Source organism: Ictidomys tridecemlineatus, chromosome 11 (assembly GCF_052094955.1).
Source record: "Ictidomys tridecemlineatus isolate mIctTri1 chromosome 11, mIctTri1.hap1, whole genome shotgun sequence".
In the NCBI taxonomy this organism is placed as follows: domain Eukaryota; kingdom Metazoa; phylum Chordata; class Mammalia; order Rodentia; family Sciuridae; genus Ictidomys; species Ictidomys tridecemlineatus.
Window position 1 is genome coordinate 7,948,696 of NC_135487.1, and position 27,679 is coordinate 7,976,374.

The 27,679-nt window shown below is 40.7% G+C and overlaps 1 protein-coding gene across 8 annotated transcripts in view; it reads left to right on the forward strand.

Moving 5' to 3' along the window:
• Positions 1-27,679, forward strand: part of Vps13d (vacuolar protein sorting 13 homolog D) — a 242,682-nt gene that overhangs the window by 34,594 nt on the left and 180,409 nt on the right. For 7 of the 8 annotated variants that reach the window (XM_078025311.1, XM_078025312.1, XM_078025306.1 and 4 more), the window contains exons 14-24: positions 305-435; positions 1,250-1,325; positions 2,081-2,251; positions 3,339-3,469; positions 5,172-5,304; positions 7,044-9,257; positions 10,894-11,045; positions 12,672-13,703; positions 17,096-17,186; positions 19,255-19,381; positions 21,155-21,335. In XM_078025311.1, the coding sequence (XP_077881437.1) occupies positions 305-435; positions 1,250-1,325; positions 2,081-2,251; positions 3,339-3,469; positions 5,172-5,304; positions 7,044-9,257; positions 10,894-11,045; positions 12,672-13,703; positions 17,096-17,186; positions 19,255-19,381; positions 21,155-21,335 (4,439 nt within the window). Of the gene's footprint in view, positions 1-304; positions 436-1,249; positions 1,326-2,080; positions 2,252-3,338; positions 3,470-5,171; positions 5,305-7,043; positions 9,258-10,893; positions 11,046-12,671; positions 13,704-17,095; positions 17,187-19,254; positions 19,382-21,154; positions 21,336-27,679 lie in introns of those variants that run through there. The other variant, XM_040287936.2, reaches the window with a different exon arrangement.

Sequence of the window (27,679 nt, forward strand, 5' to 3'; positions counted from 1 at the left end):
TCTTGTGTATTTATAGGTACATAGGTAGAATAGAATCCCCCCTTTTTTCCCCCCTCTTCTTGGTTCTTATTTCATGGACAAATAGCTCATGGTATCTAAAAGTACTTTGTAATATATTTAACATTTTTAGAAACATGTTAGGCTATCACAGCATGATGTCAGTTCATATTCATCTTTTTTTAAATACAATACCTTTATTTTATTTATTTATGTGGTGCTGAAGTTTGAACCCAGTGCCTCACACATGCTAGACAAGCGCTCTACCACTGAGTCACAACCCAGCTCTCATACTTATCTTTTGTAGATGTAAAACTTCTAGCAGAATCTCTTCCTCGAAGAAATTCTTCCTTGCTTTTAGTCCGGTTGGGCGGATTGTTTCTCCGAGACCTGGCTACAGAAGGAACCATGTTTCCTCTTCTGGTCTTCCCTAATCCAGTAGGTACCACAGTGGCCTGGCTTATCATCTGGGGTGGTGATGAATTGTGGTCTGTTTTAGGCAAATGATGAATGATGTTAATCTGATTCATTCTGACATTTGAGTATCTTCAGACTGATAGGCTGGGCCAGGTCAATTTCTCCAATCTTTTAGAGAGAAAATGTTGGTGAGACTGCATGTTCTCCCTTCCTACGTTGTAAACACTGTGGAATAGTTTGCTCTGTTTTGGAAGAAAATGCCATGAGCACCACTATTTTCTGTTCAAATTGCCTCTGTATCTGGCAGTCATTTTCATGTATTCACGTATTCATCGGTAGGCAATCTCATCTTTTCAGGACTCCGGAAGAAAACCACCTCAAGTTTTCCATATATGTGTAATTTTTTATATACAATATACTGTATTAATATGTATTTGACAAAAAGATGGCCTGGGTAACTGAATAGTTAGCCAACGTAACCTGTTCATAATTCTTTTTGGGAGGTGAGGGGATAGTTGTAGAGAGGGTGGGAAAACATGCTTCTTTTGGAAAAGTTATGCATGTTTAATGTCATTTAGCAACCACTTACTGTTCTTGACTGCCAGTCAAGACTGGCAGTAAGTAGCACACTGTCTTTGAAAACGGACAGACTTGGTCTTACTAGGTTTTAAAAAAACCTAAACAAGTGTGCAAGTACTCGGTAACCCTGTGTGAAGTGAGTTTTGACTCAGTTGTGCTGGGGGCAGTGATGCAATGAGTCAGCTGTATGTGTGTCTGCAGTGAATTGTCCCCTCTTGCCCTGGCACTAAAGCCTTTTTGTATGTGTGTTTTACAGCAAAAAGAAGTTGGCAGAGTCTCACAGTCATTTGGTCTTCAGACCACATCTGCAGACAGAAGTGATCAGTACCCTGGTAAACTGTCATATGTTCCTAAAACCACGGCTTAAAAATGTCATTATTACACATCAGTTGTCTTTGATCAGAAGTAAAAGAGGGAGTGCTTAATTTGGGGGAGAGTGCTTTGCCTTGTAGGTGAGTGTTTGGCATGGAGGCCTCCTGGCACTCTTGGGTGGAACTCTTGTTTTTTTAAAAATGTTTTTAGTTGTAGTCAGACACATTACCTTTATTATTTATTTATTTTTTTAACGTGGTGTTGAGGTTTGAATCCACTGCCTCACACATGCTGAGCAAGAGCTCTACCACTGAGCTATAACCCAGCCCCTCTTGTTTGTTTTTGCAGTGCTGGGATTGAACCCAGCTCTTCACACGTTAGGCATGTATTCTGCCCCCTTAGCCCTCGCAGTGGGACTATTAACCTTGGTGTAACTAGGCCAACCTTTCGAGCTACAGAGTCTGGTTACCATTACAGGAGCCAGGCAGGCGCTCTACCACTGAGCCACAACCCCAGCCCCTCTCTGTTTTTATAGGATTTTTCCCCTCTTTTTGCAACGCTGGGGATGGAACTCACTTGCAGATGCTAGGCAAGTGCTGTTCTACCCGTGATTTACCCCTCTAGACCAGATTCTGTTTTTAAAATGTGCATAATTGTGAACTGATTGGAAAATAATTTAGAAAACATCCCCCCATCCCAGTACCTCATAGGTCTATTTAGAATATGGTATTTGTTTTGCTATGTTCCATTTTCTTTCTTCTCTTCTCTCTTATAGCTGCGGACACAGATGACCCAGTTTTTGAGATGCTGTATGAGAGAAATCCAGTGCACAGTCATTTTGAGAGGCGGCTGAATGTCAGCACAAGGCCCTTGAACATCATATATAATCCCCAGGCTATTAAAAAAGTAGCAGACTTTTTCTACAAGGGAAAGGTTCATACCTCAGGTTAACTTTTTTGTTTGTTTGATCTTATGTTACTTTTAGAAAACATCTTGTCAGTGCTGGTTCTGTGGGCAAGGTCGGATGTTCACATGGCTTGTGGTGGTCTGTAAGGCCTGTGGAGGGCGTGGGTGGGGTCAGTCTTAGAAACTAGATGTGTGAATGTCCTTGGACAGCCTCTTTTCCAGAGAAATCAACATCATACATACTTTCTGTTTGCCTCCCTTTGACATGAAGTTTTTCATTCTTCTCATTCCCTTATGCTGGCACTTTCCTTGGCTCCCCAGGAAGTTCTAGATCAGGGATGAGGAGGAATGTTCAAGAACTTCCTTCCAGGTCACAGAGTCTATAGCCTCCTTCACTTGCTGGGTGCTGCATTGTAGGCTGCGAAGTTCTAAATATTGTCATTGATTTGTTAGGCCTCCCTCTGCTCCCCCACATGACTTGAGACAATGGCATGGAAAGAGCCCTCTTTTTGACAGGGAGTGGGTGATGAAACATATTCCCTCTCTCCTTTATAACAGTGACATTCTTGTAGATTTTGCCCAATTTTTGAGATTTTTTTTCATGTAAGCAGTAGCCATCAATGTAGTATCTTCTTTGTTCTCACTGACAATAAAGAAGGCATTTCCCTCTAAATTACACTTTTTTCTTCCTGTGTAATGTCTTATGTCTTGCTTTCTAAGGACTTTGAAATATAGTTTTCAGAAAAAGCTTCAAGAAATTCTGTAGCATAGGTACCTTCCCTCATATACCTCCCCACCCCTGGCACTCTGGAGCCCACCTCTGCCTCATGCCTGTTGTCCTGTGTCACACAGGTCATGGCAGAGCAGGGAGCTGTGGTTTTTTTTTTTTTTAAATTTTTTTTTACTTGCAGATGGACACAATACCTTTATTTATTTATTTTTAGGTGGTGCTAAGGATCGAAGCCAGTGCCTCGCACAGGGGAGGCAAGTGCTCTGCTACTGAGCCACCACCCAGCCCCAGGGAGCTGCTTTTGTTACTGATTGTATTTTAGCTCTGGTGGAAATTCTTGTCTATCCACCCAACCATTTGGAAATTCTGAGTGTGCTATGTGTTTCCAATCTTGTAGGTTTTGGTTATCAGTCTGAACTTGAGCTCAGAGTTGCCGAAGCTGCCCGCAGACAGTACAACAAGCTGAAGATGCAGACCAAGGCAGAGATCCGACAGACCCTCGACCGCTTGCTAGTGGGGGATTTCATTGTAAGTGGCCTCACATAACACTGGGGATGGGGGAAGGAACAAGTTTTTCTTTTTTATTTTTTTTCATTGCTGGGACGGAACCCAGGGCCATGTTAGGTGAGTGTTCTCCCACTGAGCCTCCAGCCCTGGGCAAGTTTCTTTTGACAAGTTCATTATCTACTGTAATCCCTTGTCAGCTGGCATAAAATAGAAATCTCATGTCTTTGACAGTCAAAGTTTAATTAAAAAAAACAAAAAAAAAAACAAAAAAAACCCCACTGTAACTAGATCGAGTTTCTTCTGTATAGCTCTGGGAGCATTTTCAGGACTTGCCCTTGTCCTTGTCCTGTGATCTCTGAATACTTAAGCACTCTTTTTGTTTACCTCAGAAGTAAAAAGCTGGATTCTATCTCAGGCTATGATGATTACTTTGTCACCATCTGTGGTCACTGAGTGACCAGCTGATAAGAGGACACCATGGACAGGTCGAGCCAGGAAACAGCTCAACAGTCCAGGAAGGGTTTGTTTCTTACAAAGTGCTGTGGTGGTGCACCTCCAAGAGGCAGCAGTAGGTGGAGTAGTTGGAAAGGGAGTGGCTTCTCTTGTGTGGTGAACACGCTGCAGGTGGAAAGGGAGCCCCATGTTCCAAACAGATGTCCTGGTGTACTGGACAGAGAATTAGTCCTGTTTCTTGCATGTGTCTTGTGTGTTTCAACACAAATTATAACAATTAGTGTCCTCTTGTTATCTTAGACAAAAGATAGTTGTTTCTGGTAACATTTGTATCAGTTAGCTTCTACCATATGCATATAATTGAGGCTACTTTTAGTTGCAAAGAAGAACAGTTTACAAATTTATGAATCAGTATGTTATTTGTATTTTGAACATCAAAACTTATGTTTTTCCTCAAGTTATTTTGGCATGAAGTTCATGATTACCAATGTCTGTGAATAAATAGAACTTTTTGGTAAACTGGGCACGGTGGCACATGCCTGTAATCTTAGGCTGAGGCAGGAGGATCCTGAGTTCAAAGCCAGTCTCAGCAAAAGTAAGGTACTAAGCAACTCATTGAGACGCTTTCTCTAAAAAATATACAAAACAAGGCTGAGATGTGACTCAGTGGTCGAGCCCCTGAGTTCAATCCCCAATAACTCCCCTCCCCCAATTTTTTTTGTGGATTTCTACATTTATTTGAATTTCAAATTTCTTTAATAGTTTAAAGTGCTAAACTCTGCAAATTAGAAACAAAGTCTTTTTTTTTTTTAAGAGAGAGTGAGAGAGGAGAGAGAGAGAGAGAGAGAGAGAGAGAGAGAGAGAGAGAGATTTTTAATATTTATTTTTTAGTTTTCAGTGGACACAACATCTTTGTTGGTATGTGGTGCTGAGGATCCAACCCAGGCCGCACGCATGCCAGGCGAGCGCGCTACCGCTTTAGCCACATCCCCAGCCCAACAAAGTCTTTCTTAACTTGTGGATCATCAATCCAAGTACAGTTATCAATAATTTATAGGTTTTTTTTTTTTCTCTCCATCTCAGATATTGGCCATGGTGGTGTCTCTAGGCCTCAGGCTTTCATGGGCTTTATCATAGACTTTCTGCTCTAATCCCAGAGAGACCATGGCACTCTAGCCCTGGCAGGGCTTCAGGAGTACGGACAGCACTGAGGAACCCTCAGTTCTCAGTCACAGCCATGACACAATAGAGGTTTGTTTCATTTTCACAGGAGGAAAGTAAACGGTGGACTGTGCGGCTAGACATTTCTGCCCCTCAGGTGATATTCCCTGATGACTTCAAGTTCAAGAATCCCGTGTTAGTTGTTGTGGATCTGGGAAGAATGCTGTTGACAAATTCCCAAGGTACATTGCCAGTGTGAAGTGGGGAGACAGGTCTTGGTGGGTTGCTCTGACTGCTGAACGAAGCAAGCTTCACCGTAGTGCATGTAACATGTTTGCTTCACAGTAGTGCATGTAACATGTTTAAATATCCCAGTTCAACTGTGAATTTTAAAATAATAGCTGTACCTTGATGTAATTCACTTTAAAAAATCTACAGTTATTTTGGTCGTGTTGGTGAATTTGTGCAACTCTCACTACTGTTGAGTTCCAGATCATTTTCCTTTCCCCAGTGAAACTACAAACTCATCAGTGGTCATTGTCTCTTAAATTCTTCCTCCCCAGCTTCTGGCAGTCACTAGTTTTTTTTCTGTCTCTGTGGGTTCGTCTGTTCTAAACATTTCATGTGAGTGAAATACAATATGCAACCCTTTATATCTAGCTTTTAATTTAGCATAACATTTTCAAGGTCCATTCATGTTATAGTATATGTCCGTGCTTCATTTCTTTTTTGACTGAATAATAGTCCCTTGTATAGATATACTACAGTTTATTTACCCTTCTTTATTAGATTTTGGGATTGTCCGCCTTTTGACTATTATGAATAGCACTCAATGAATATTCACATGCAAATGTTCATATACAGATTTTTGTGTAGAAAACCATGTTTCCAGTTCTCCGGGCACATACCTGAGAGTGGAGTTGCTGGGTCCTGTGCAAGTCTCTTTAGTATTTTGAGGAGCTTTGGACTTCTCAGCAGAAGCTGCAGCGTCACATTGCCACCAGCAGCTGAGCTTGCCAGTGTCTGCACTCTGTCATCACTGTGACTGTTGTTTTTGTAGTTGTGAAGTAGTGTCATATTGTGGTTTTTATGTGTTTCTATGTGACATTGTGTATTTTAATAAACTGTCTCCCAGTGCTTACTTTCAGGGATAGGGTTTTAACCTATTTGTTAGTAGCATATAAAAAGAGACACCTGGAAGGTAATTTCATTAGATCTGAATGTATTGAGGCAGAAGGGAAGAATGAGGGCTCACAGGGTAAAGCAGGTGGCGTTGAGCAGATCATCTCATTCCAACCTCAACTTCACTGGGTAGACCTGAAGGAGAAGAGGGCAGGGGGCGTGAAGAGGAGGGGAAGTTGGGTGCAAAGGGGAATTTTAAAAGGGCATTATGCACATAGCACCCACCTGAACTAAGGAAACGTAATGTGGAACAGGGCATGTGATTGAGCCCCGCACTCCGTGGCTGTCTCAGTGCTACTTGGCTGTAGAGAGGATCCTGGGTGTGCCCGGGGAACATCACACCCTCAGCAGTTTCTGCTCACCAGGCCTGGATCTGGGCTCTAGAGTTGTTGCTAAGTGTGATGCCCGAGGCCTCCCTTCCTCAGGGTATTCTAGTGGGGGAAACAAAATGAACAAGCCAAGACGGGAAAAGCCAGACAAGCACAGAGTGACCTGGGTTGGTGATAGGACGGGCCATGCTGCCCGAGACTGGGAAGGTGCCGCACCCCACACACCGAGCCTCAGCTGCTCTCCAGCTGTCCTCATAGTCATGCGTTTTCTCTCATGGAGTTCGCACTTTCACATTAGTAGCCAAGTTCACATGGCTACTAATGACAATACAGAATGTTACGCTTGGAGTGTCCTCCATTGTTTAAATGTTGGGGTTGGCTGAATCGCTGCTCTTCATCATCATCATTATAGAAAGGATGGAGGAAGAAAATAGTAGGTACTCTTTGAGTCTTCTCTCTTTTCTCTGCAGATGACTCCAACAGGACTAGTGGGGATGGCTCAGCCTCTGAGGAGAATCAGTTCAGTGATGATGAGTACAAGACCCCTCTCGCCACACCTCCCAACACCCCACCTCCTGAGACAAGCAGCAGCAATGGAGAGAAAACACCTCCTTTTCCTGGAGTGGAAATCAGCGAGGAGCAGCTTCAGGCACATTTGATGAACACAAAGATGTACGAGAAGTACGCGCTGTCATTTATGGACCTCCAGATCATGGTTGGGCGAGTGAAGGACAACTGGAAGCATGTCCAGGATATCGATGTGGGACCGACCCACGTGGTGGAGAAGTTCAATGTTCATCTACAGCTAGAACGGCGACTGATTTATACTTCAGATCCCAAGTACCCAGGGGCCGTACTTTCAGGCAACTTACCAGACTTAAAAATCCACATCAATGAGGATAAGATATCTGCTCTAAAGAATTGCTTTGCTCTCCTTACCACCCCAGAAATGAAGACATCTGACACTCAGATTAAAGAGAAGATTTTCCCCCAAGAAGAACAGCGGGGAAGTTTGCAGGACTCGGTAATGAACCTGACCCAGAGCATTGTGATGCTGGAGCAGCATACCCGGGAGGTTCTGGTGGAATCGCAGCTGCTCCTGGCTGAGTTTAAGGTTAACTGCATGCAGCTTGGTGTTGAGAGCAACGGCAGGTACATTTCTGTGCTCAAGGTATTTGGTACCAATGCTCACTTTGTGAAGAGGCCTTATGATGCTGAAGTCTCACTCACTGTTCATGGTTTGCTCCTGGTGGACACCATGCAGACCTATGGTGCTGATTTTGACCTTTTGATGGCTTCACATAAGAACTTAAGTTTTGATATTCCAACAGGAAGCCTCCGGGATAGCAGGGCACAATCTCCTGTCTCTGGACCTAATGTGGCTTCCTTAACTGATGTAGCCACCCTGAATGACCGATCTGCAACTAGTGTTTCACTGGACAAAATTCTCACCAAAGAACAAGAGTCTCTCATTAAGTTGGAATATCAGTTTGTGAGTTCAGAGTGCCCCTCAATGAACTTAGACAGCACTCTTCAGGTGATTTCATTACAGGTGAATAATTTGGATATTATCCTAAATCCAGAGACAATTGTGGAGCTGATTGGTTTTCTTCAAAAATCCTTCCCCAAGGAGAAAGATGATTTGAGCCCTCAGCCTTTAATGACTGATTTTGAAAGAAGCTTTAGAGAACAAGGGACTTACCAATCTACATATGAACAAAATACCGAGGTTGCAGTGGAAATCCACAGACTTAACTTACTGCTCCTCCGGACAGTGGGGATGGCAAACGGAGAGAAGCATGGTAGGAAAATCGCGACTGCAAGTGTAGGTGGCACCAAAGTTAACGTCTCGATGGGGAGCACATTTGATGTGAATGGTTCTCTTGGCTGTTTGCAGCTTATGGATTTGACACAAGATAATGTTAAGAACCAGTATGTTGTCAGCATTGGGAATTCTGCAGGCTATGAAAATATTGTCAGTGACATTGGCTACTTTGAATCGGTGTTTGTCAGAATGGAAGATGCAGCCCTTACTGAAGCGTTGAGTTTCACGTTTGTTGAGAAATCTAAACAGGAGTGTTTCCTCAACCTGAAGATGGCTTCCCTACATTATAATCACTCTGCCAAATTCCTGAAGGAGCTGACATTATCCATGGATGAACTGGAAGAGAATTTTCGAAGTATGCTGAAAAGTGCAGCCACCAAAGTCACCACAGTATTAGCTACCAAGACTGCTGAGTACAGTGAGATGGTGTCCCTCTTTGAGACTCCAAAGAAGTCCCGGGAACCCTTTATCTTAGAGGAAAATGAAATATATGGGTTTGGCCTCACTTCTTGTCATTCCGACACCGTAAAGCTAATCCTGAACATCTACATTGAATCTCCAGTTGTTTCTATCCCCCGGAAGCCGGGGAGTCCCGAGTTGTTGGTAGGACACCTGGGACAGATATTCATCCAGAATTTTGTGGCAGGAGATGACGAGTCCAGAAGTGACCGTCTGCAGGTGGAAATCAAAGACATTAAACTGTATTCTTTGAATTGCACCCAACTGGCAGGCAGAGAAGGTGCTGGGGCTGAAGTAAATCGGACGTTTTGTTCACCCTCTGGCTCGGCCAGTGCCAATAGTCAAGAGGAAGCGCATTTCACCCGACATGATTTCTTTGAATCTCTGCATAGAGGTCAAGGTAAGGGGCATAAGTTTCTGTTTAATTTTGTTAAAAGGTTCAAAACCCAGCTTGTGTAGTATTTCACTAAAAACAGCAACAAAAACATTTTCTTCTGGAATTGTCCCCAGTTAATATTTTAGAAATTGTGATAAAATTTTGACAGAATGCTTTGTAGTACGTTGGTATATTTTCACCTTTTTCCATTTAATACCATTTTTAGCAAAACAAGGATTTTTTAACTTTATTTTAAAAAATTGGTTCATTTTCATGTGGTACTGAGGAACAAACCCAGTGCCTCACAGGTGCTAGATAAGTGCTCCACCACTGAGCCCCAGCCCCAGCCCAAAAGAAGACTTTCTAAAAGTGTTCTCTTTTGGAAATTGCATGGTTGCTCAGTTGTAGAGATGCTTCAGTGGATGGATTTGGTTAGTGTTGTTTAATTTGGTCAAATTTTCTAAACTGTAGCGTTTTTCTAGATACATGTTTTAGCTCATGATAGCTCAAGGGATTAGCATAAATGGAATGTGAAACATAGTTGGTGGATGTTATACAGAATATTCTAGTATTCTGCCATGTCCTATAATGGGTTGGATGGAAGAGGGTGCGAGGAATGGATTTTGAATTTGTGTTCTAACTCTAATCAGCTAGTGCCATCAGTTCAATCTTTTTAATCTTTTAGTCTTTTTTTTTTTTTTTTTTTTTTAAGGTACCAGGGATTGAACCCAGGGGATGCTCTACTACAGAGTCAAACCCCCAATCTTTTTTTTTTTTTTTTAGGGTACTGGGGATTAAACTCAAGGACACTTGACCACTGAGCCACATCCCCAGCCCAATTTTGTATTTTTAAAAAAATCTTTTAGTTGTTGAACCAGTGCCTCATACATGCCAGGCAAGTGTGCTACCACTGAGCCCCAGCTCCAGCCTCCTATTTTGTATTTTATTTAGAGACAGGGTCTCACTGAGTTGCTAATCACCTCCCCATTGCTGAGGCTGGCTTTTGGAGATCCTCCTGTCTTAGCCTCCCGAGTCGCTGGGATTACAGGCATGTGCCACCATGCCCTGCTCAATCTGTTAGTCTTGGCATCTAGAAAAATCATGTGGGTTCTAGAGCATGGTTTTGTTGGTGAAGAAATGAAGACTTTGAAAACTTATCCTTCTATGATTTTCAGATGTTAATTCACTGCTTCTGGTACATACATACTGAAAGATTTCTTTCTCTGTTTGGGATAAAAGTTGATCTTAGATCCCCTGTTGACCTTGATTCTGATTTAGGCCCAAGAAAAGGGATCCATCTATATCTGAATGCTAGGTAAGGATTAGCAATGTGGTTTGGAAAATCAGCTTGGAAGGCAAAGAGAAGCTTAATGTAGTCTCCTGGACTGGATGAGTATGTTTATCACGTCATATTTTAAAGCTGCCAAATAAAGCATGTCATGATTTTTTTCCTGTAATTTTACCTTTTATCTCTTCTCCCAGTTTGGCCTTGGGATAGTCATCAAAGTTTGCTCTTGGTCATATACCCCTTGCTGCTAGGCTGACCTGCCCTTCAAGTCTAAGAATAACTCATGGGCTGTATTTTATACACTCCACACGTAATCAGCAATAATAATGTAAGATTAGTGTTAATAGTCTGTCATTTCCTCTCTTCTACCAGCTTTTCACATCCTGAACAACACCACCATTCAGTTTAAACTGGAAAAGATTCCTATTGAGAGAGAGTCTGAACTGACCTTCTCTCTTAGTCCAGATGACCTGGGGACCTCTAGCATCATGAAGATCGAAGGAAAGTTCGTCAATCCAGTTCAGGTAATTTATTCAACTGATTTTCAGACTAGGGCAGCTAAAATGTCCCTTTCCTGAGATGCTTGGGACCAGAAGTGTTTCAGATTTCAGAGTTTTTTAGATTTTGGAATATTTATGTAGTCTTAAATTTTTTTTTTTTTTTTTGTAGTTGTAGATGAACAGCATGCCTTTATTTTATTGGCTTATTTTTTTGTATTTGGTGTTAAGGATTGAACCCAGTGCCTTGTATGTTCTAGGCAAGTGCTCGCATAACCTCTGCCCCTTTATGAAGACTTTATTGATTGAGCATCCCTATTCATAATCTCTGAAATCTGAAATGCTGTAAAGTCTGAAACATTTTGAGCATTTTATCGACTTTCAGAAAGTTTCAGATTTCAGGGATATTTGGGATTTTAAATACTCAGCCTCTATTTATTTTATATTTATGCTGTATAAATCTATTATACTTGGATTATAATGCTATATATTTATGTTTATTAAATGTAGGTGGAAAATATGATTTCAAGGAAATATCATTAATGCTATTATTCCAATAAACATGGAATAATTTTGTCATGTTTAATCACTGGACAGCATTCTTGTTAGCCTTCTTTGTGTGGCTCAGAGGAAGAAGGCAGAATCTTCATTCATTGCCATTTGGGAGCAGGGAAATTTTTGCTTTAAAAAAAATCAGAGTCTCTTCCCAGGAGGACATAATTCTTGTCACACTTTTGACATACTTGGCCCAGCTTATAAAATGATGTGATTATCTATGCCGTTGACACATCTTTCAAGGGAGAATTAGTCTTGCCCAGTCTGAAATGAAATGGATCAGGATAGGGACTCTCATAGCCCCCCACCCCTCCACCGCCCGTGTGTGTGTGTGTGTGTGTGTGTGTGTGTGTGTGTGTGTGTGTGTGTCTGTGTGTGTGTTTGTTTTGCCAGGTGTTAGACCCAGGGCCTCATACATGCTAGGCATGTGCTCTACTGCTGAACTATATCACTAACTCTTCTTTTCCTTTTTCTTTTTTTTTTTCTGGTACTGGGGAATAGAACCCAGTGGTGCTTTACCATTGAGCTGTATCTACAGCCCTTTTTTGAGATAGGGTCTTTCTAAGTTTCTGAGACTGTTCTTGAACTTGTGATCTTTCTGCCTCAGCCTCCCAAGTTGCTGGGATTACAGGTGTGCACCACTGTGCCCATCTTGAGCAAGGATTTGAACACCAGCAACTTTGACGTGCTCAACATACATGTACATGAACAAAGCCCTGATTTCATACCATTTTCATTCCTATATTTTTGGGATGTGTCTACAAACCAGGTGTGCTTTATGTAACTGCAGTGGTATTATCATACCTTACAAAATTAATGAGAGTTCCTTGGTATCATCTAAATTTTAATCTGACTTTACTGATTTGGGCATGCAGTCAACACTTATTGAACATGCAGATTTTTCTGTGTGATGCTGGAAGGGGCCTTATGAACAAAAGTGGGACAGAAAGAGTTAAGGATAGCAAAAAAAAAATGATGGCGATAGTCTTATCAACTAACCTAAAACCTCAAGGGAAGCCCCAAATTGTGGACATGGATAGGTAGCTGAGTGCAGTTAATAATAGTAGAGGAGTAACTGATTTTTCCCTTTGAATGCAGGTGGTGTTAGCCAAGCACGTATATGAACAGGTTTTACAGACGCTGGACAATCTTGTGTACAGTGAAGATCTGAATAAGTTTCCAGCCAGTGTTGCCTCTTCCTCTTGCCCCAACTCTCCTGTGCCTGCCCTCAGTGCCTGCGGAGAGCCTTCCCTGGAGAGGAAGGAGAATGGGCTGTTCAGTCACTCAAGTCTTTCCAGCACCTCTCAGAAGTCCTTGTCTGTGAGAGAAGCCAAAGCTTTCACTCAGATTCAAGCCAACTTTTGTATATCAGAGCTTCAAGTTCAGCTAAGTGGAGATCTCACTTTGGGGGCCCAAGGTCTTGTGAGCTTAAGGTTTCAGGACTTTGAGGTGGAATTCAGTAAAGACCATCCTCAGACCTTGTCCATTCAGATTGCTCTGCGTTCCTTGCTAATGGAGGACTTACTGGAGAAAAATCCAGATTCCAAGTACAAGAACCTGATGGTGTCCCGAGGTGCTCCCAAGCCATCTAGCTTAGCACAGAAAGAGTACCTTTCCCAGTCTTGCCCTTCAGTATCCAATGTGGAGTACCCCGATATGCCACGCTCTCTCCCTTCCCACATGGAGGAAGCTCCTAATGTCTTTCAGTTGTATCAGAGACCCACCTCCGTCTCCAGGAAGAAACAAAAAGAAGTTCAAGACAAGGACTATCCCTTGACCCCACCTCCTTCTCCGACCATAGATGAGCCCAAGGTAGTTACAGGAAAGAGTAAATTTGATGATTCCTTGGTCCACATCAATATATTCTTGGTGGATAAGAAACATCCAGAATTCTCTTCCATTTACAATCGAGTTAACCGGAGCATTGACGTTGATTTTAACTGCTTGGATGTTCTGATCACATTGCAAACCTGGGTCGTGATCTTAGATTTTTTTGGAATTGGCTCCACTGCAGACAACCATGCAATGAAGTTGCCGCCTGAGGATGTTCTGCAGAACGTCAAGGTAGAGTCCAGTGCCTTCACAGCACCTGAGCTTCAGGATCCCGTGAACACCAAGCTGGATCTCAAGGTATCAGTTCCCTTCGACGCCTTGAAGTTTCAAAATGAATTTGGGTTTATTTAAATGTGAGCATTTGCCTTTATTCTGGAAGATAGCTCTTGTTGGCAGCAGAGCCATGTGGTCTTTTGGGTGTCTGGTATAAAAGGGTAGATGTTAGTGTTTCAGGAAAGGTTTTGGTTTAAGTCCCAGGTGGAGGCGGGAGAACCTGCAGTTCAAACAGCTTGTCTTGCCTGTGGGCTTTCATTCAGGGAACCACTTTGCTCTGTATCCTGGGCTTCCTTTTTTACCGTCATCTGCGAGAGTGAAGTGACATGGTATACGCAAGGGCCTTAGCACAGCGTCTAGTCCAGGCAGCAACTTTCCAGTGCAGCTTTTACCCTTACCTCCTGCCCCCTTCTCTCAGGATGGTGTTTGCTTCCATTCAGGGGGCCACAGTCGAGCCGCTATTCAGGAATGAGGTGAGGGAAGGCGACTGCTTGGCTTTAATCCTGGCACTTCACTGTGACCCCCCAGCTGTGTAGCTGTGGGCAAGTCACTTAGCCCCTTTTCTCTCAGTTTTTCTGTCAATAAATGGGGCTGTTGGGTGGTGCCTATGTCACAGGGTCACTGAGCACTCAGTGAAAACACAGGTAAGGCCTTCTGTGGCACGTGGCATACAGCAAGCATTCAGTGTGTGGTTGCTGCTATGGTTGCTGCTTTGGTCGCTGCTAGTCTTTACTGTCATGGGGATTGTCATGCTTGTGACTTGTCCTTAGTACTCTGATTTTTTTTTTTCTTTGATACCAGGGATTGAACTCACAGGCACTTAACCACTGAGCCACATCCCTAGTCCTTTTTTCTGTTTTATTTAGAGACAGGGTCTCACTGAATTGCTGAGGGCCTTGCTAAATTGCTGAGGCTAGCTTTGGACTTGAGATCCTCCTACCTCAGCCTCCTGAGCTGCTGAGATTACAGGCTTGCGTCACTGCACCTGCTGGTACTCAGATATTTTTCTGAAACTTTAAAATAGACTACATTTGAATTTTAGCCTGTCTGCTGTGTGTGTGGAGCGCACAGGGATGGGAAGCTTTTGCCCGGCTTGTTCATTACTGAGGCCCCGGGCCTTGGCTTATTTGTCAAGATGAATGGAAAGGGTGGAGCCTTTTCTTCTGTTGGAACTTCATGTTTGCCCTGTCCCTTCCTTCTTGTGATGCCTGTGGTGTCAGTGGTGAATGGTGTGGGGCTGGGGCCGGGTGGGGGACTCCTCCCAGGAGGCTCTGCCGAGATTGTTATGGCTGTTCCTGCAAGAAAACAGGACTAGATAAATGTCCCTTAACAATGTACTTTTTGAAAATAAGAATTTTTGGAAAACATTTTTATTGTGAAAAATGGCAAGTATATCTCAGAGAAAATAGTATAACGAACCACCATATGCCCAGTAGTTCAATGAATACTTTGTTCTTTTTCTTCTTCATTGAAGGATTTTAAAGCAAATTCCAAATAGTATGCCATTTTACCTCAACATACTTCAGTATTCATTGTCATATTGAACTAAATTACCAAAAATACCTTGTATTATGTAACTCCTCCCAGTCCATGCTCAGAGTTCCCTGATGTTTCAAAAATGCCTTGTGTTGGTGAACTGGAGAGGAGTGAATGGTTTAGGAAGTGCCATGCTTTCCTTTTGGTCTGTAATTCTGTGGAAAGCTGTGCCTTTCTGAGCCAAAGTTTTTTCAGCTGCAAATGAGGATAGTTCAATAAAATGACATAGGAATTTTTTGAATCAGGATCCAAGAAGGTTCACATGTTATATTTTCTATCATTGTTTCTTAAATTTTTTTATGTAAGCCAAGTATGATGGAGTGAGCCGATAGTCCCAGCTCAGGAAGCTGAGGTGGGAGGAGGGTGTTTGAAGCCAACCTGATAACTTAGCAAGACTTGTCTCAAAAATGAAAACAAAACTAAAAAACAGCGAAAAAACAACCCCCCATTCCCGAACACAGAGCTCTTTTACTTAAGGTAAACCAGCCTCCCACTGCCTTCTTATGCCCCTCCCTTGACTTGCTAGAGAATCTGGGCTAGTGCCTCATGGCTTCCAGCATCCTAGGTTTGTCTGTTTGCTAGTTTTGCCGGTTGACTTTGTTTATCCCCCATATTTAGAAATGGAAGTTAGTGCTGGAGAGTCAGTTTTGGCTCCCTGGGGAGAACCCTTTGAGTGGCGCCTGGTGCCTGCTGTTACATCAGGCAGGAGGCCCACAGCCACACGGCGTCTCTTTTAGACACATAAGATTTATGCCACCAGTGGGTACAGGTGGCGATGGCCAGGCTCCTCCATTCAGAGCATTTTTAGACCAGTTTATGTGTTCCTTTGATGATTAAATAATTAGGGATTTTCTTATTTTACCCCTCTGTGATGGTCTCATCTCGATGCCTTGGAATCCTTCTGTAGTCTCTGTCAAAAATCATATTGTGTGGAACTGGAGCATACCCACGGACAGGCATTGCCCAGCTGTGATAATCTGCTCCATTTTTCTCTGCCTCCACCTGTAACTATTTTTCCTTCTTCCCCTACTCCTATTTTCCTTCTTTTCTTATCTTTTTTTTCCTCCCACTCATTCTTTCACCAGATGTTTACTGAGCACCTACTTTGTGGTAGGTATTGTTCTTACAAGGCTGACCAAGCATGGTCTCTGCCATCCGGAAGCTGAGTGGGAGGGAGTGATAGCTGAATGATGGGCTCTGTCTCCTCCTCTCATTCCTTCTCTCCACTCAATGCCTCTGAGCACAGAGATGGTTGAGAACCTGACTCAATAAATCCTAGCCCCTTAGTTTTTTTTAGTAGTTATAATTACAGTATTACATTACAGAACTTGTTACAAATAATGCGTTTCTAAAGACAGAGGATTTTGCTTTTCTTCAGTTTGTTTTCCCTAGGAAAGCAGAGTCTTTGTGGTTCCTAGGTGAGTCCTGATTGGTCAGTCTTCCATAAAAATACATTCAAAGGCATTAGGCAGGATTCTAAATCATTTTCATTTTGCCCTGATAAATATCTTAGATGAGACCACTTCATGGATCTGTTTGAGTTATTACCGAATTGCATAATATTAATAATGAATATCAAAATGGGAAAAGTAGTTTTATAATGTGCAACATTTCACTAGCTGAATAGATGAGGCAAGCTCAGAAACAACACCAGAACCTGGAGTCCCGACCACTGTTTGAGTTCCTTTCTGGTTGGCTTTATCATCAGACCATCATGTGACAGGGTTAACAAAGCAGAAGGGAAATTGGCACCATGAAAAGCTTTACCTTCATATTTCCCAAGCCTTTCTGAATCTTCTTTGATTCTGTTCTGCCATTTCCCTGAAAGACCCCCTTTCCTGCCAGTAACATTTGCCTTGCTTTATCTCGTATGTTTCTAGGTTCATTCACTTTCTCTTGTGCTGAATAAAACCACCAGTGAGCTCGCTAAAGCCAATGTGTCCAAATTAGTAGCACATCTGGAAATGATTGGTAAGTGGGGAAAATCAAACTTGCAACGTTTGGTAAGTGTTTGAATATCCCAACACAAATCAGATTGTGTGCACATGCTAAGTGAGGTGTGGATCAGCAGTTTGATTGTGAGACTTAGCCTGGCCATACCTTTTGGTAGCTTTTGTATCAGAGTCATCTAGATAGCTTGTTAAAAATGCAGGTGTCTGCTGGGCATGGGGGCGCACGCCTGTAATCCCAGTGGCTCTGGAGTCTAAGGCAGGAGGATTGCGAGTTTAGAGCCAGCTTCAACAAAAACAGGTGCTAAGCAACTCAGTGAGACCCTGTCTCTAAATAAAATACAAAATACGTCTGGAAATGTGGCTCAGTGGTTGAGTGCCCCTGAGTTCAATCCCCAGCACCCCCCCAAAAAAACAAAAATGAAATGCAGGAGTTTGGCATAATTTCCTCTTTCTCCCTTTCCCAATCTCCATCCCAAGAATCTGATTCTATAGGTTGGGAATGGGCCTTGGCATCTACCTGTTTTTAACAATTTCTAGGGTGACTGTGTAATTTTCTTGTTTAGGTTGGGATATTTTTGAGGGTAAAATGGGGGTATTATTAATAATTGGACTTGGAAAACAAACATATAAAAGGGCTGTCTCTGGGAAACCAGGGGATATGTTCATTTGTTTATAGTCTTAAATAAGTACTACTGAGAGGGCCTCTTTTTGTGCTTGTTTTTTTTTTTTTATTTTCAATTTTGTTGGTTTATTTTAAAATCACTTTACTTCTTAGAATGTAAAGAGGATTAATAAGTCAGTTATGAAAATGGCATACACACAATATTTTTGGACTTATGGCAACTTAATAACAGTTCATTGTGTGGTTTAATTGCAAACCTCTTCTTGTTCTGGCTTAGTGATTGACGTAATTGTCATTCTCCTCCTCACTTTTCTGAAAGTCCTACCCAATCCTTCTTAGTGGACTTCTCAAATCACAGTGTGTAGAGTTTGTTTCCTTGTTAGCATTCAGGAACTTCTGTATGCAGGAGGATATTGTAGTAAAGCCAGCATTCTTTGTTTGGGATTTTGTGAGGTGAGAGTCTTCCTTGAACACAAATGATGAACTATATCACGTTCTAAATGGTGAGGATTTATAAACTGTGAATTAAAATAATATTTCTTCTATAAAGAACATGTAATTCAGTACTAAAGACCACAAAGCTCAAATGTTGACAATGCTAAAAGTAAGAATGTCATTTGGGGAAGGAAAGAACTGAAACTGAGGTTTCCAGCATGGTGTAGATTATTTTAGAAAACCTTCCTAGAAGAGTTCTGAATAAAATATACATAAAAATAAAATATATAAATGTATTTATAAAAATAAATATAACAAAAATATGTGCCTTTGGTTTCATTGGAAACTGAGCTGGCATGCTGGGTGTGTCCACCTTGGTCGCTGGAGTGGGTGGTAATGATATCGTGATTGTGATGGTGAGTTTTGTTTTATGGCAGCAACAGCTCAGAACATTCTTGCACAGTGTTAAGGAGGATCATTTCAGGGTCACATTCCAGCCACTTGTGTGAATCCCACCCTCCTGGGGCTTATTCACTCATGTCACATCTGATTAGCTTCACATCTGGGTCACCAATGTCTGTGACCTCATTAATTTTGTTCTTTTATTAAATCGCCCTAAAACCTGCTGAATGTTGCTTGAATAGCCAATACATATCTGACACTTCCTTTTTTCTTTCATTCACAGTATGATTTATAGACCTTTTGATGTGTCAGTAATTTTAACAAGTGGTCTAATCTCAGAATATGTTTCTGGCGGCATTTGTTAATGTTTTGCTTTTGAATTGTATATGCATTTGCTTTCTTTCTCCACGTCGCTGTGTGGTGTTGCTGTATCCTTTCAGTTCCCTTTGGCCTTTGGCATGGGGACTCTGAAAGATTGCATAACGTTTTGGAGGGTGTTTTGGGATATTGAAAATTGGCTTCTGTGCTTAGTTTGATTAAAACATGTCCATTAGTTTTTGTCCCAAACATATTGAAGATGTGCAGCAAGATGGCATGTGACAACATTTTCTCATTTTAACATCCCTAGAGGGAGACCTGGCCTTACAGGGAAGCATCGGGAGTCTGTCTCTGAGCGACCTCACCTCCCACGGCGAGCTCTACAGGGAGCGGTTCACCACGAGTGGGGAGGAAGCCCTCATCTTCCAGGCTTTCAAGTAAACACCCGTCCTTTCTCTCTCCAGGGTTTGTTGTGATCACTTGCTGTTTAAAATTCTTGTTGGCTAAACAATGAAGAAAAGATTAAGAAAATTTTACCTTCTTTGGTAAAACTAGGCAGATCGGGCTATGAGAAGTCCTGATTTATATCCATTTTCGTTGAAGCCAGTGTTGTAGTGGCTCCTCATGAGCTCCGTGGTGTGGTTGGGATGATTCTGGTGCTGGGTTGCTGCCACTTGTGTACCCGCAGCTGGTCACTTTGTCTCATGCGTCAGTTTTTCTATATAAATCACCAGGGCACTGAGTTAGCTCATCTCTAAGGTTCCATGTAGCTCTAAGAGTTCTGGAATGACTTCAGTCTGAGAGTGTTGTTGATGATGAATACTGACACATAGCGTGTACTTTTTGTTTATAGACATAGTTGTTTATATTTAATTCTCTTTTAGACTTTAGAGGTCATCTTTAGAAGTCAACTATGTCTATAAAGGATGGGTTTCTCAGAAGACAGATTTTCAAATGGCAATTTTCAGCCTTTTAAAGAGTTGTTAGAAAATTAATGTTCAATTCTTCCCCTAAGTATTCTAATTTTATTGGTGTAGAGTGGTGATCAGTCTTTTGTTTTTCCTTTTTAACATGGTTGTGTTCAACCAGTTTGAGAGTTATAGTTCTAAAAGGTGTCTATGATAGGATGCTTGCCCAGTACACTCCAGGCCCTGGGTTTGATGACCAGAACTGGGGAAAAAATAAAAAAGTCTGAGGACCTCTTCTTTCATTCTCAGGGTTATTATTCATTCAGTAAAGCATTATAACACTAAACTGAGAATTTATATTTTTTAGAATTTAGGTTTTGCCAGTTAGGTGTGATGGTGCATACTTGTAATCTTGGAGACAGGAGAGACTGAGGCAGGATGATCACAAGTTCAAGACCAGCCTCAACTACTTAGTGAGGCGAGGCCCTAAGTAACTTAGCAAGACCCTGTCTCAAAATAATAAATAGAAAGGGCTGGGATGTGGCTCAGTATTACAGCTCTTCTAGGTTCAATCTGCAGAACCACATACAACCCCCAACCCCAGTTTAGCTTTTAGAATTTTAGATTTTAGAATAAATTATTTATATTATATACCACACTGACATAATTCTTTAATAAACGAGATAGCCCAATGTACAAATCTTAATTCTCTGTTTGGCACAAAATGGATCCTTAGCAAATGTGAATTCCTTACCCCATTGACTGTGTTCTGAATGATAATTTCTTTTTAGGCTTCATGCTCCACTAAATGCAAAACAGTTGTAAGTTTTTTTGGTGTGTCTTTGAGTTGGGATATCTCCACCCACAATGTGGCTGCATTTCACTCACGTAAAAGAAGACTTCTTTCTGCTTCCAGGGGGTATTTTTCCCAGAAACACTGGCTTATTTCCTGGCCTTTTTCTTATCTTTGGGGTCTGCATTGTCGCAGTCTTTGCAAGCAGTGGTGACAGCTGGAATGCTCCTATTTCTTTGGAGGCATGGGTGAAAGGTCAGGGCTGCAGCGTTGGGTTGAGTTCTAGAGTCAAGACTGAGTTCAGCACCTGCAGCTGTCCACTACTTACAGCCCCAGGTGTCACCCCAGACTTTAATTTAAATGTCCTCAGCATATCGCAGAAGCTTAGAAAGGGACTCATTTTTGCAATTTTCCATTTTAATAATTAAAGCTGTTTTCTAGGAAAGCCCTTAGGTGAGCCCAGTTTTACAGAGATGCTAGCTGAGTCACTGTTTGGTCCTTGTTCCTAGATACGGGCAGCCTGACCCTCTGCTGCGGAGAGAGCATGACGTTCGTGTGAGCCTGCAGATGGCCTCTGTGCAGTATGTGCACACACAGCGCTTCCAGGCCGAGGTGCTGGCCTTTATTCAGCACTTCACGCAGCTGCAGGATGTCTTAGGGCGCCAGCGCGCTGCGGTGGAGGGCCAGACGGTAGGTGGCTGCATTTCAGTTTGACTCATTAATAGAACTTTTAAGCCATAGATAAATCTGGAAAATTTCGCAAAAAAAAAAAAAAAAAAAAGTGTAATGTATACATACTGAGTAACATGTTACCTGCAGAAATCTTGCTGTAACCTGAGAGACTTAGTCCTCCTTCATTATATCATACTTTAATTGCTTTTAAAGTTTAGCTTCACTTTGCTGTAAAAACAATAAAGGAAATTTACAAATAATACTTAAGACTTCTAGCCTTTTAGGACTTCAGTGGGGACACTTCTCTTGGAAAGTGGTAGGTTTTTCTTTTTTTTCAGTTTATGGTACCTTTAATGACTTGGTCATTTTTTTCTTTTTTTTTAGTATCGGGCATTGAACTCAGGGGCACTCAACTACTGAGCCACATCCTCAGCCCTATTTTGTATGTTTATTTAGAGATAGGGCCTCACTGAATTGCTAGGACCTCACTATTGCTGAGGCTGGCTTTGAACTTGGATCCTCCTGCCTCAGCCTCTCAAGCCACTGGGATTATAAGCGTGAGCCACTATGCCTGGAGACTTCGTCATTTTTCATGGTTTATCTTAGGCCAAAACAAATATCTAATAGTATTTCCATTTACAAAGTCATTAAGTCTAAGCAACTTAAATACATATGTCCTAACTTAGTTGCTATTTGAGAAAATAATCATATATAAATTGAAATAATTGAATATGTACACACATGTGTGTGTATATATATATATATATGTGCATGCACACACACACATATACATAAATATTTATTTATTTATTTTTTGGTACTGGGGGTTGGTAACATAGGATCTTGCACATGGTAGCTGCAACCCAGACTGAAAGAATAGTATTTTTATCTCATTCTCGAACAACCACAGTTACACACTGGTAGAATGTGTTTGCCTCTTAGGTGTTTATTATACAGCTTCTCAAGCTGAATGCCACAACCCTTATTTTTGTTCTGCATTTATTTTCTCATGGTACTTGTTTTTTTTTTTTTTTTGTCAGAGTAGCTGCTAAAGACCCAGTTTTGTAAAGATGAGAACTCTTTGAAAGGAATGTAGAATGACCTAACATTGTATGTGATTTACCTCAAGCTAGTGGTTTCTGTAGCATCTGACCAAATTTTCCCTCAAAACTTAAAATGCACTGCCCCATGAGTGTACTTCAGCCTCCTGTGGTGTCCTGTATAGTTTGGGAGCCACAAAAAACAGTAATGTTTAATTTTTGCATTGTTGGGGAATAAACCCAGGGATATTCTCCCACTGAGCTACATCCCCAGCCCTTTTTATTTTTTGAGACCCTCTTGCCAAGATGACCACCAGGCTGGTCTTGAACTTGAGATCCCTGTGCCTCAGCCTCCCTAGTCACTGGATTATGGGTGTGTGCCACCTCATCAGGTGCCATGGCTATATTTTAATCAATTTTTCTTTTCTTCCTATGGTTAAAATTGTGAAATATGGGGCTGGGGTTGTGGCTCAGCAGTAGAGTCCTCACCTAGCACCGGTGAGACTCTGGGTTTGATCTTCAGCACCACATAAAAATAAATAATTAAAATTAAGGTATTGTGTCCAAATCCAACTAAAAATTAAATATTTTTAAAAATCATGAAATATATAATCTTTTTCCCCCTTTCAGAACTTTTTAAAAAATTTAGTTATTTGACACATATAACAGCGTGGATATGAGTTACAGAGTATGATGATAAAATAAATTTCTATGAAACTACAAATTCAAACTCTGGTAAGACTGCTACAGGGCTGGGGATGTGGCTAAAGCGGTAGCGCCTTCGCCTGGCATGCGTGCGGCCCGGGTTCGATCCTCAGCACTACATACCAACAAAGATGTTGTGTCCGTCGAGAACTAAAAAATAAATATTAAAAAAAAATTCTCTCTCTCTCTCTCTCTCTCTTTAAAAAAAAAAAAAAAAGACTGCTACACACGTCGGTTCCTTCTCCATTTCAACTCCCGTAATCACTCTGAGTCTATTGAAAAAGCTCGTAAACAATATCTTTTGTTTTGTGTGCTATAAAAATGGTATTAAACATTACTTTAAGTTCCGTGACTCGATTTTTTTTTCATTTGGTATATGAATGAGTTTCGTTCATGACAGATGATTGCATTTCATTCTGCTGCCTTTCACAGTGTGTAAAACAAAGGAACCATTGGTTTTCCTTTTGAACGTTTGGGTTGTACACAGTGTGTGCTGCTGTGAGCTGGGTCTCCTGACCCACAGACGGATCTCAGAGTTTCTCCCAGATAGCTGGGAGTGCATTACTGGCAACAGGGGTGGTATGTGTGTTTTTTTTTTTTTTTTTTTAACAAGATAATGCCAGATTCTTTTCTTTTTTCTTTTTAATATATTTTTGTAGTTGTTAATAGACCTTTATTTTATTCATTTATTTATATGAGATGCTGAGAATTGAACCCAGTGACTCACACATGTGAGGCAATAAGCACTCCACCACTGAGCCACAACCCCAGCCCCAGATTGTTTTCTTAATTGGCTGTTTCAGTTATTTTCTTTTCCATCAGCAATGTATGAGAATTCTTTTTAATTTATATTCTGATACTTGTATCATCAGACTTTTTATTTTGACCCTTACAATAGCATACAGCAAAGTGCATAAAGTGTGTTGATTTTGTGCATACTCTTTTGGAGTTCAGTTAGCCTTTTTTAATAATCTTTTTTTGTCTTGTCTTCATGTTCATTGTCATCTGTGTATTTAACCATTTCCCTAATTTTAATACTTAAATTGCTTCCACTTTCTCATTCTTATGAATAATGATTCATGATTATCTTTGCAAATTTTTTTTTCTTTTGGATTACTTTCATAGGATTAATTTGTACAAATGGTATTATTTGATCAAAGTGATGGATATTTTTGCAACTTTCAGTACAGATCTGTTAGATTTTATGGTAGAATTATGTACATTTAAAACAATTATTTTGTATGTGTGGTTTAAACAGTAGTAAATCTTATTGTGATAAATCCTTTGGGTGAGGAAGTGAGTCACTTGTGCGTCACTGAGTAATTGGGCTTAACTTCCTGGGGTAGGCAGAATTTGAAGATAAGTCTTTTATATTTATCTTTCAAATTATGTAAGACAAGCAGAAGGCCAAGGAATGTCTTCTATTTAGACCATTGTTAAGTATGTGGGCTTTCAGGAAAAGCTGATCTTCTCAAGAATCTTTAATCCTAGCTGTTTGAATTACTGAGTTTCACAGAAAGAGCTAAAGACCTACTTTCATTTGCTGATAAGATTAAGAAGCTATTTTGTTTGAACTTTAAATTCCTTTCTCCTAATATTGAATTGGTGGCAGGTGTATTTGATTTATAGCAACTTCTTTTCTTTTTGGTCCTGGGATTGAACTCAGGCCTTGGGCTTGCTCTTCACTGAGCTACCCTGCCCCTAATAGCTGGATTTTTTATTCCTGCATTTTCTAATGTCTATAAATAATGGCTCAATGGGGCTTTATATTTCTTTTTAATTTTGATGAAATGATAAGAATATCTATTGTACTTGATTTGACCAAATAGAAGCTATTTTCTTTATAGTTCATCCCAGAAGTATGATACAGATTTCTTTTGTCTTCTGTTTTCTCTCTCTTGTATTTATTAAACTTCTTTATTCATTGAGCAACAGGGAGTACAGATTTTTGATGGAGCTAAGAAGTGATGTTGCAGTTTAGAGAACTTGGGACAAAAAGTCTGAGTTTTGCACCCCTACAAGCTGTGTGATGAGACTGGGAGGTGTTTTTCTTCTTGTTCTTCTGTTTACTCAGTTGTAGGAGGAGGATGGAGATAGCGAAAATAAGTGTGCTGTGCTCTTGGTGATAATTATTTATATGAATAAAACTTTGGAGTTTAAAGTGCTTTTGTGGATTATCTTGTTTGATCCTTACAATAATCTTGTTTGTTTATTCAGTTATTCAGGAATGATGTGTCATGCAGTCTGGGAGTACCAGGAATGTAGTAGAAATAAGGAAGACAAGGTCATTGCCCTCACAGTATATTTGAGAGGGAAGAGATTAAGAACAAAAAATAATGTCACCTGACGAGGTAGTATAGGCAGTTACTGCCACTTTTAAAGTGAGGAAGCATTATAACTCTGATTGTGTGAGTTTATAGTTCAGTGTGGTTTGGGGGGTATCAATTGTTTGGGGGTAATTTACCACTTTTTATTTTTTAAATAAAAATACCCCAGTTCTTTTTATTTTTTAAATAGTGAGATAGGGTCTTACTAAGTGGTTGAGGGTCTCACTAAATTGCTGAGACTGACCTTGAACTTGTAATCCTCCTGCCTCAACCTCTCCAGCTGCTTGAGTGTGCGTGGCATGGTTGTATTTTTGCATTAACATGTAACTATGAAGTCATGTTCAAAAATTAAGAGCCATCCAGAATGTAAAGGAATATCCAGTTTATTGTTTTTAAATCTATAAGTTAATATATTGAACTTAAAAAATATTGTTGTATGCTTGGAAAAATTGACTGAAAGGATATGGTATATAATAATAGCTACTATGTATCTACTGCTGAGTTAGGGTGTTGTCTCATTTAATCAACAGCTCTTTCAGGTAGGCTTATTATTCCCATTTTGCAGACAAGGAACCTGAGGCAAGGAGATCTTACCAACTTAACTAAGATCAATAACCAATTAATAAATGGCCAGAGTGGGCTGGGATTGTGGCTTAGTGGTAGAGTACATGCTTCCCATGCATGGGGCATTGAGTTCAATTCTCAGCACCACATAAATGAATAAAATAAAGGGATTGTGTCCATCTACAACTAAAATTATAAAAAATGGCCATAGTGGGGATTCAGTGTCAGGTAGTCAGCATATGAGTTCACACCTTTGATTCCTATGCGAACCTGCCAAAATGGCAGCAGCATTTATCTCTGGAGGAGGGAGATTATGGTAATTTCAGTTTTGGTATCTGTCTTATTATTATTATTTGTTTTTGGTCCTGGGGATTGAACCCAGGGATGTTTAACTGCTGAGTCATATCCCCAGCCCTTTTTATTTCTTATTTTAAAACAGGTTCTCACTAAGGTGCTGAGGCTGGCTTTGAACCTGTGATCTTCCTGCCTCAGCCTCCCAAGCCAAGGGGATTACAGGTGTGTGACACCACACCCAGCTTTATTTATTTTTTTTAAATTATTTTTTTAGTTGTAGTTGGACACAATCCCTTTATTTTATTTATTTGTTTTTATGTCGTGCTGAGGATTGAACCTAGTGCCTCGCATATACCAGGCAAGTGCTCAACTGCTGAGCCACACACAACCTGTGCCCTCTACTTTTTTTAAGTATACATTTTAGTTACTTTTTAATATACATTTTTCCACTGGTCAGTATAACACATGAAGAACTATTTCCAAATCATTAAATAGCAAACACTTTGAATGCTTTTGAGCTTATACTTTTGTCAATTTTATTGTGGTATAATTTATATACAATAAACTTAACCAATCTAAAGTGTACAGTTAAATTAGTTTTTAAGTTGTTTGCAGTCTTGTAGCTACAAGCACAGCCAAGATTTATAACATTTCTATTCCCTTAAAAAGTTTCCTCATGCCCCTGTGCCCTAACCCCTGCACCCTGGCAGCCCTGATCTTTCACAATAATTTTGCCTTTTTAAAAGAATTCTGTATAAATGAAATCATGCAGGACATAGTCGTTTGTGTGTGGCTTCCTTCACTTGGCAGAATGCTTTTGAGACCCATCCTTGTGGGTGCAGGCACCAGCCGTCCATCTCTTCTCATTGCTGAGTAGTATTCCATTGTTGGAATACAATGCAGTCTGTCTATCCATTTGCCCACCTGATGATCATTTGCGTAGTTTTCAATTTGGGGTTATTAAAAATAATACTGCTAGGAGCATTCATGTCCAAGTCTGTATGGATGCACGATTTCATTTCTCTTGAGTGAAAAAACTGGGAAAGGAATTGCTCAGTCATGTGGTGACTGTGAATTGCATGTTATGGGAAAGTGGCTTCAAATTCTTCTAGCTATTCCAGGTCCTTTGCATTGCTATATGAATTTTAGATCACCCCATCAGCTCAAGTCTGCTACAATTTTGGCTGGGATCACATTGAATCTACAGATCATTTTGCAGAGAATCGACGTCTTAATACTGAGTCTGGATCCTTGAGTGTGGTATTTCTCTTAGCAGTAGTGTTTTGTAGTTTGGGGTGCACCAGTCTTACACTTTTTCTTTTAAATTTATCCCTAGATATTCCCAATTTTTCATGTTATTATAAATGATGCTTGTTTATAATAATGAAAATTTCAATGATTAATTTGTTTGTTGAAAGTATAAGAAATATTA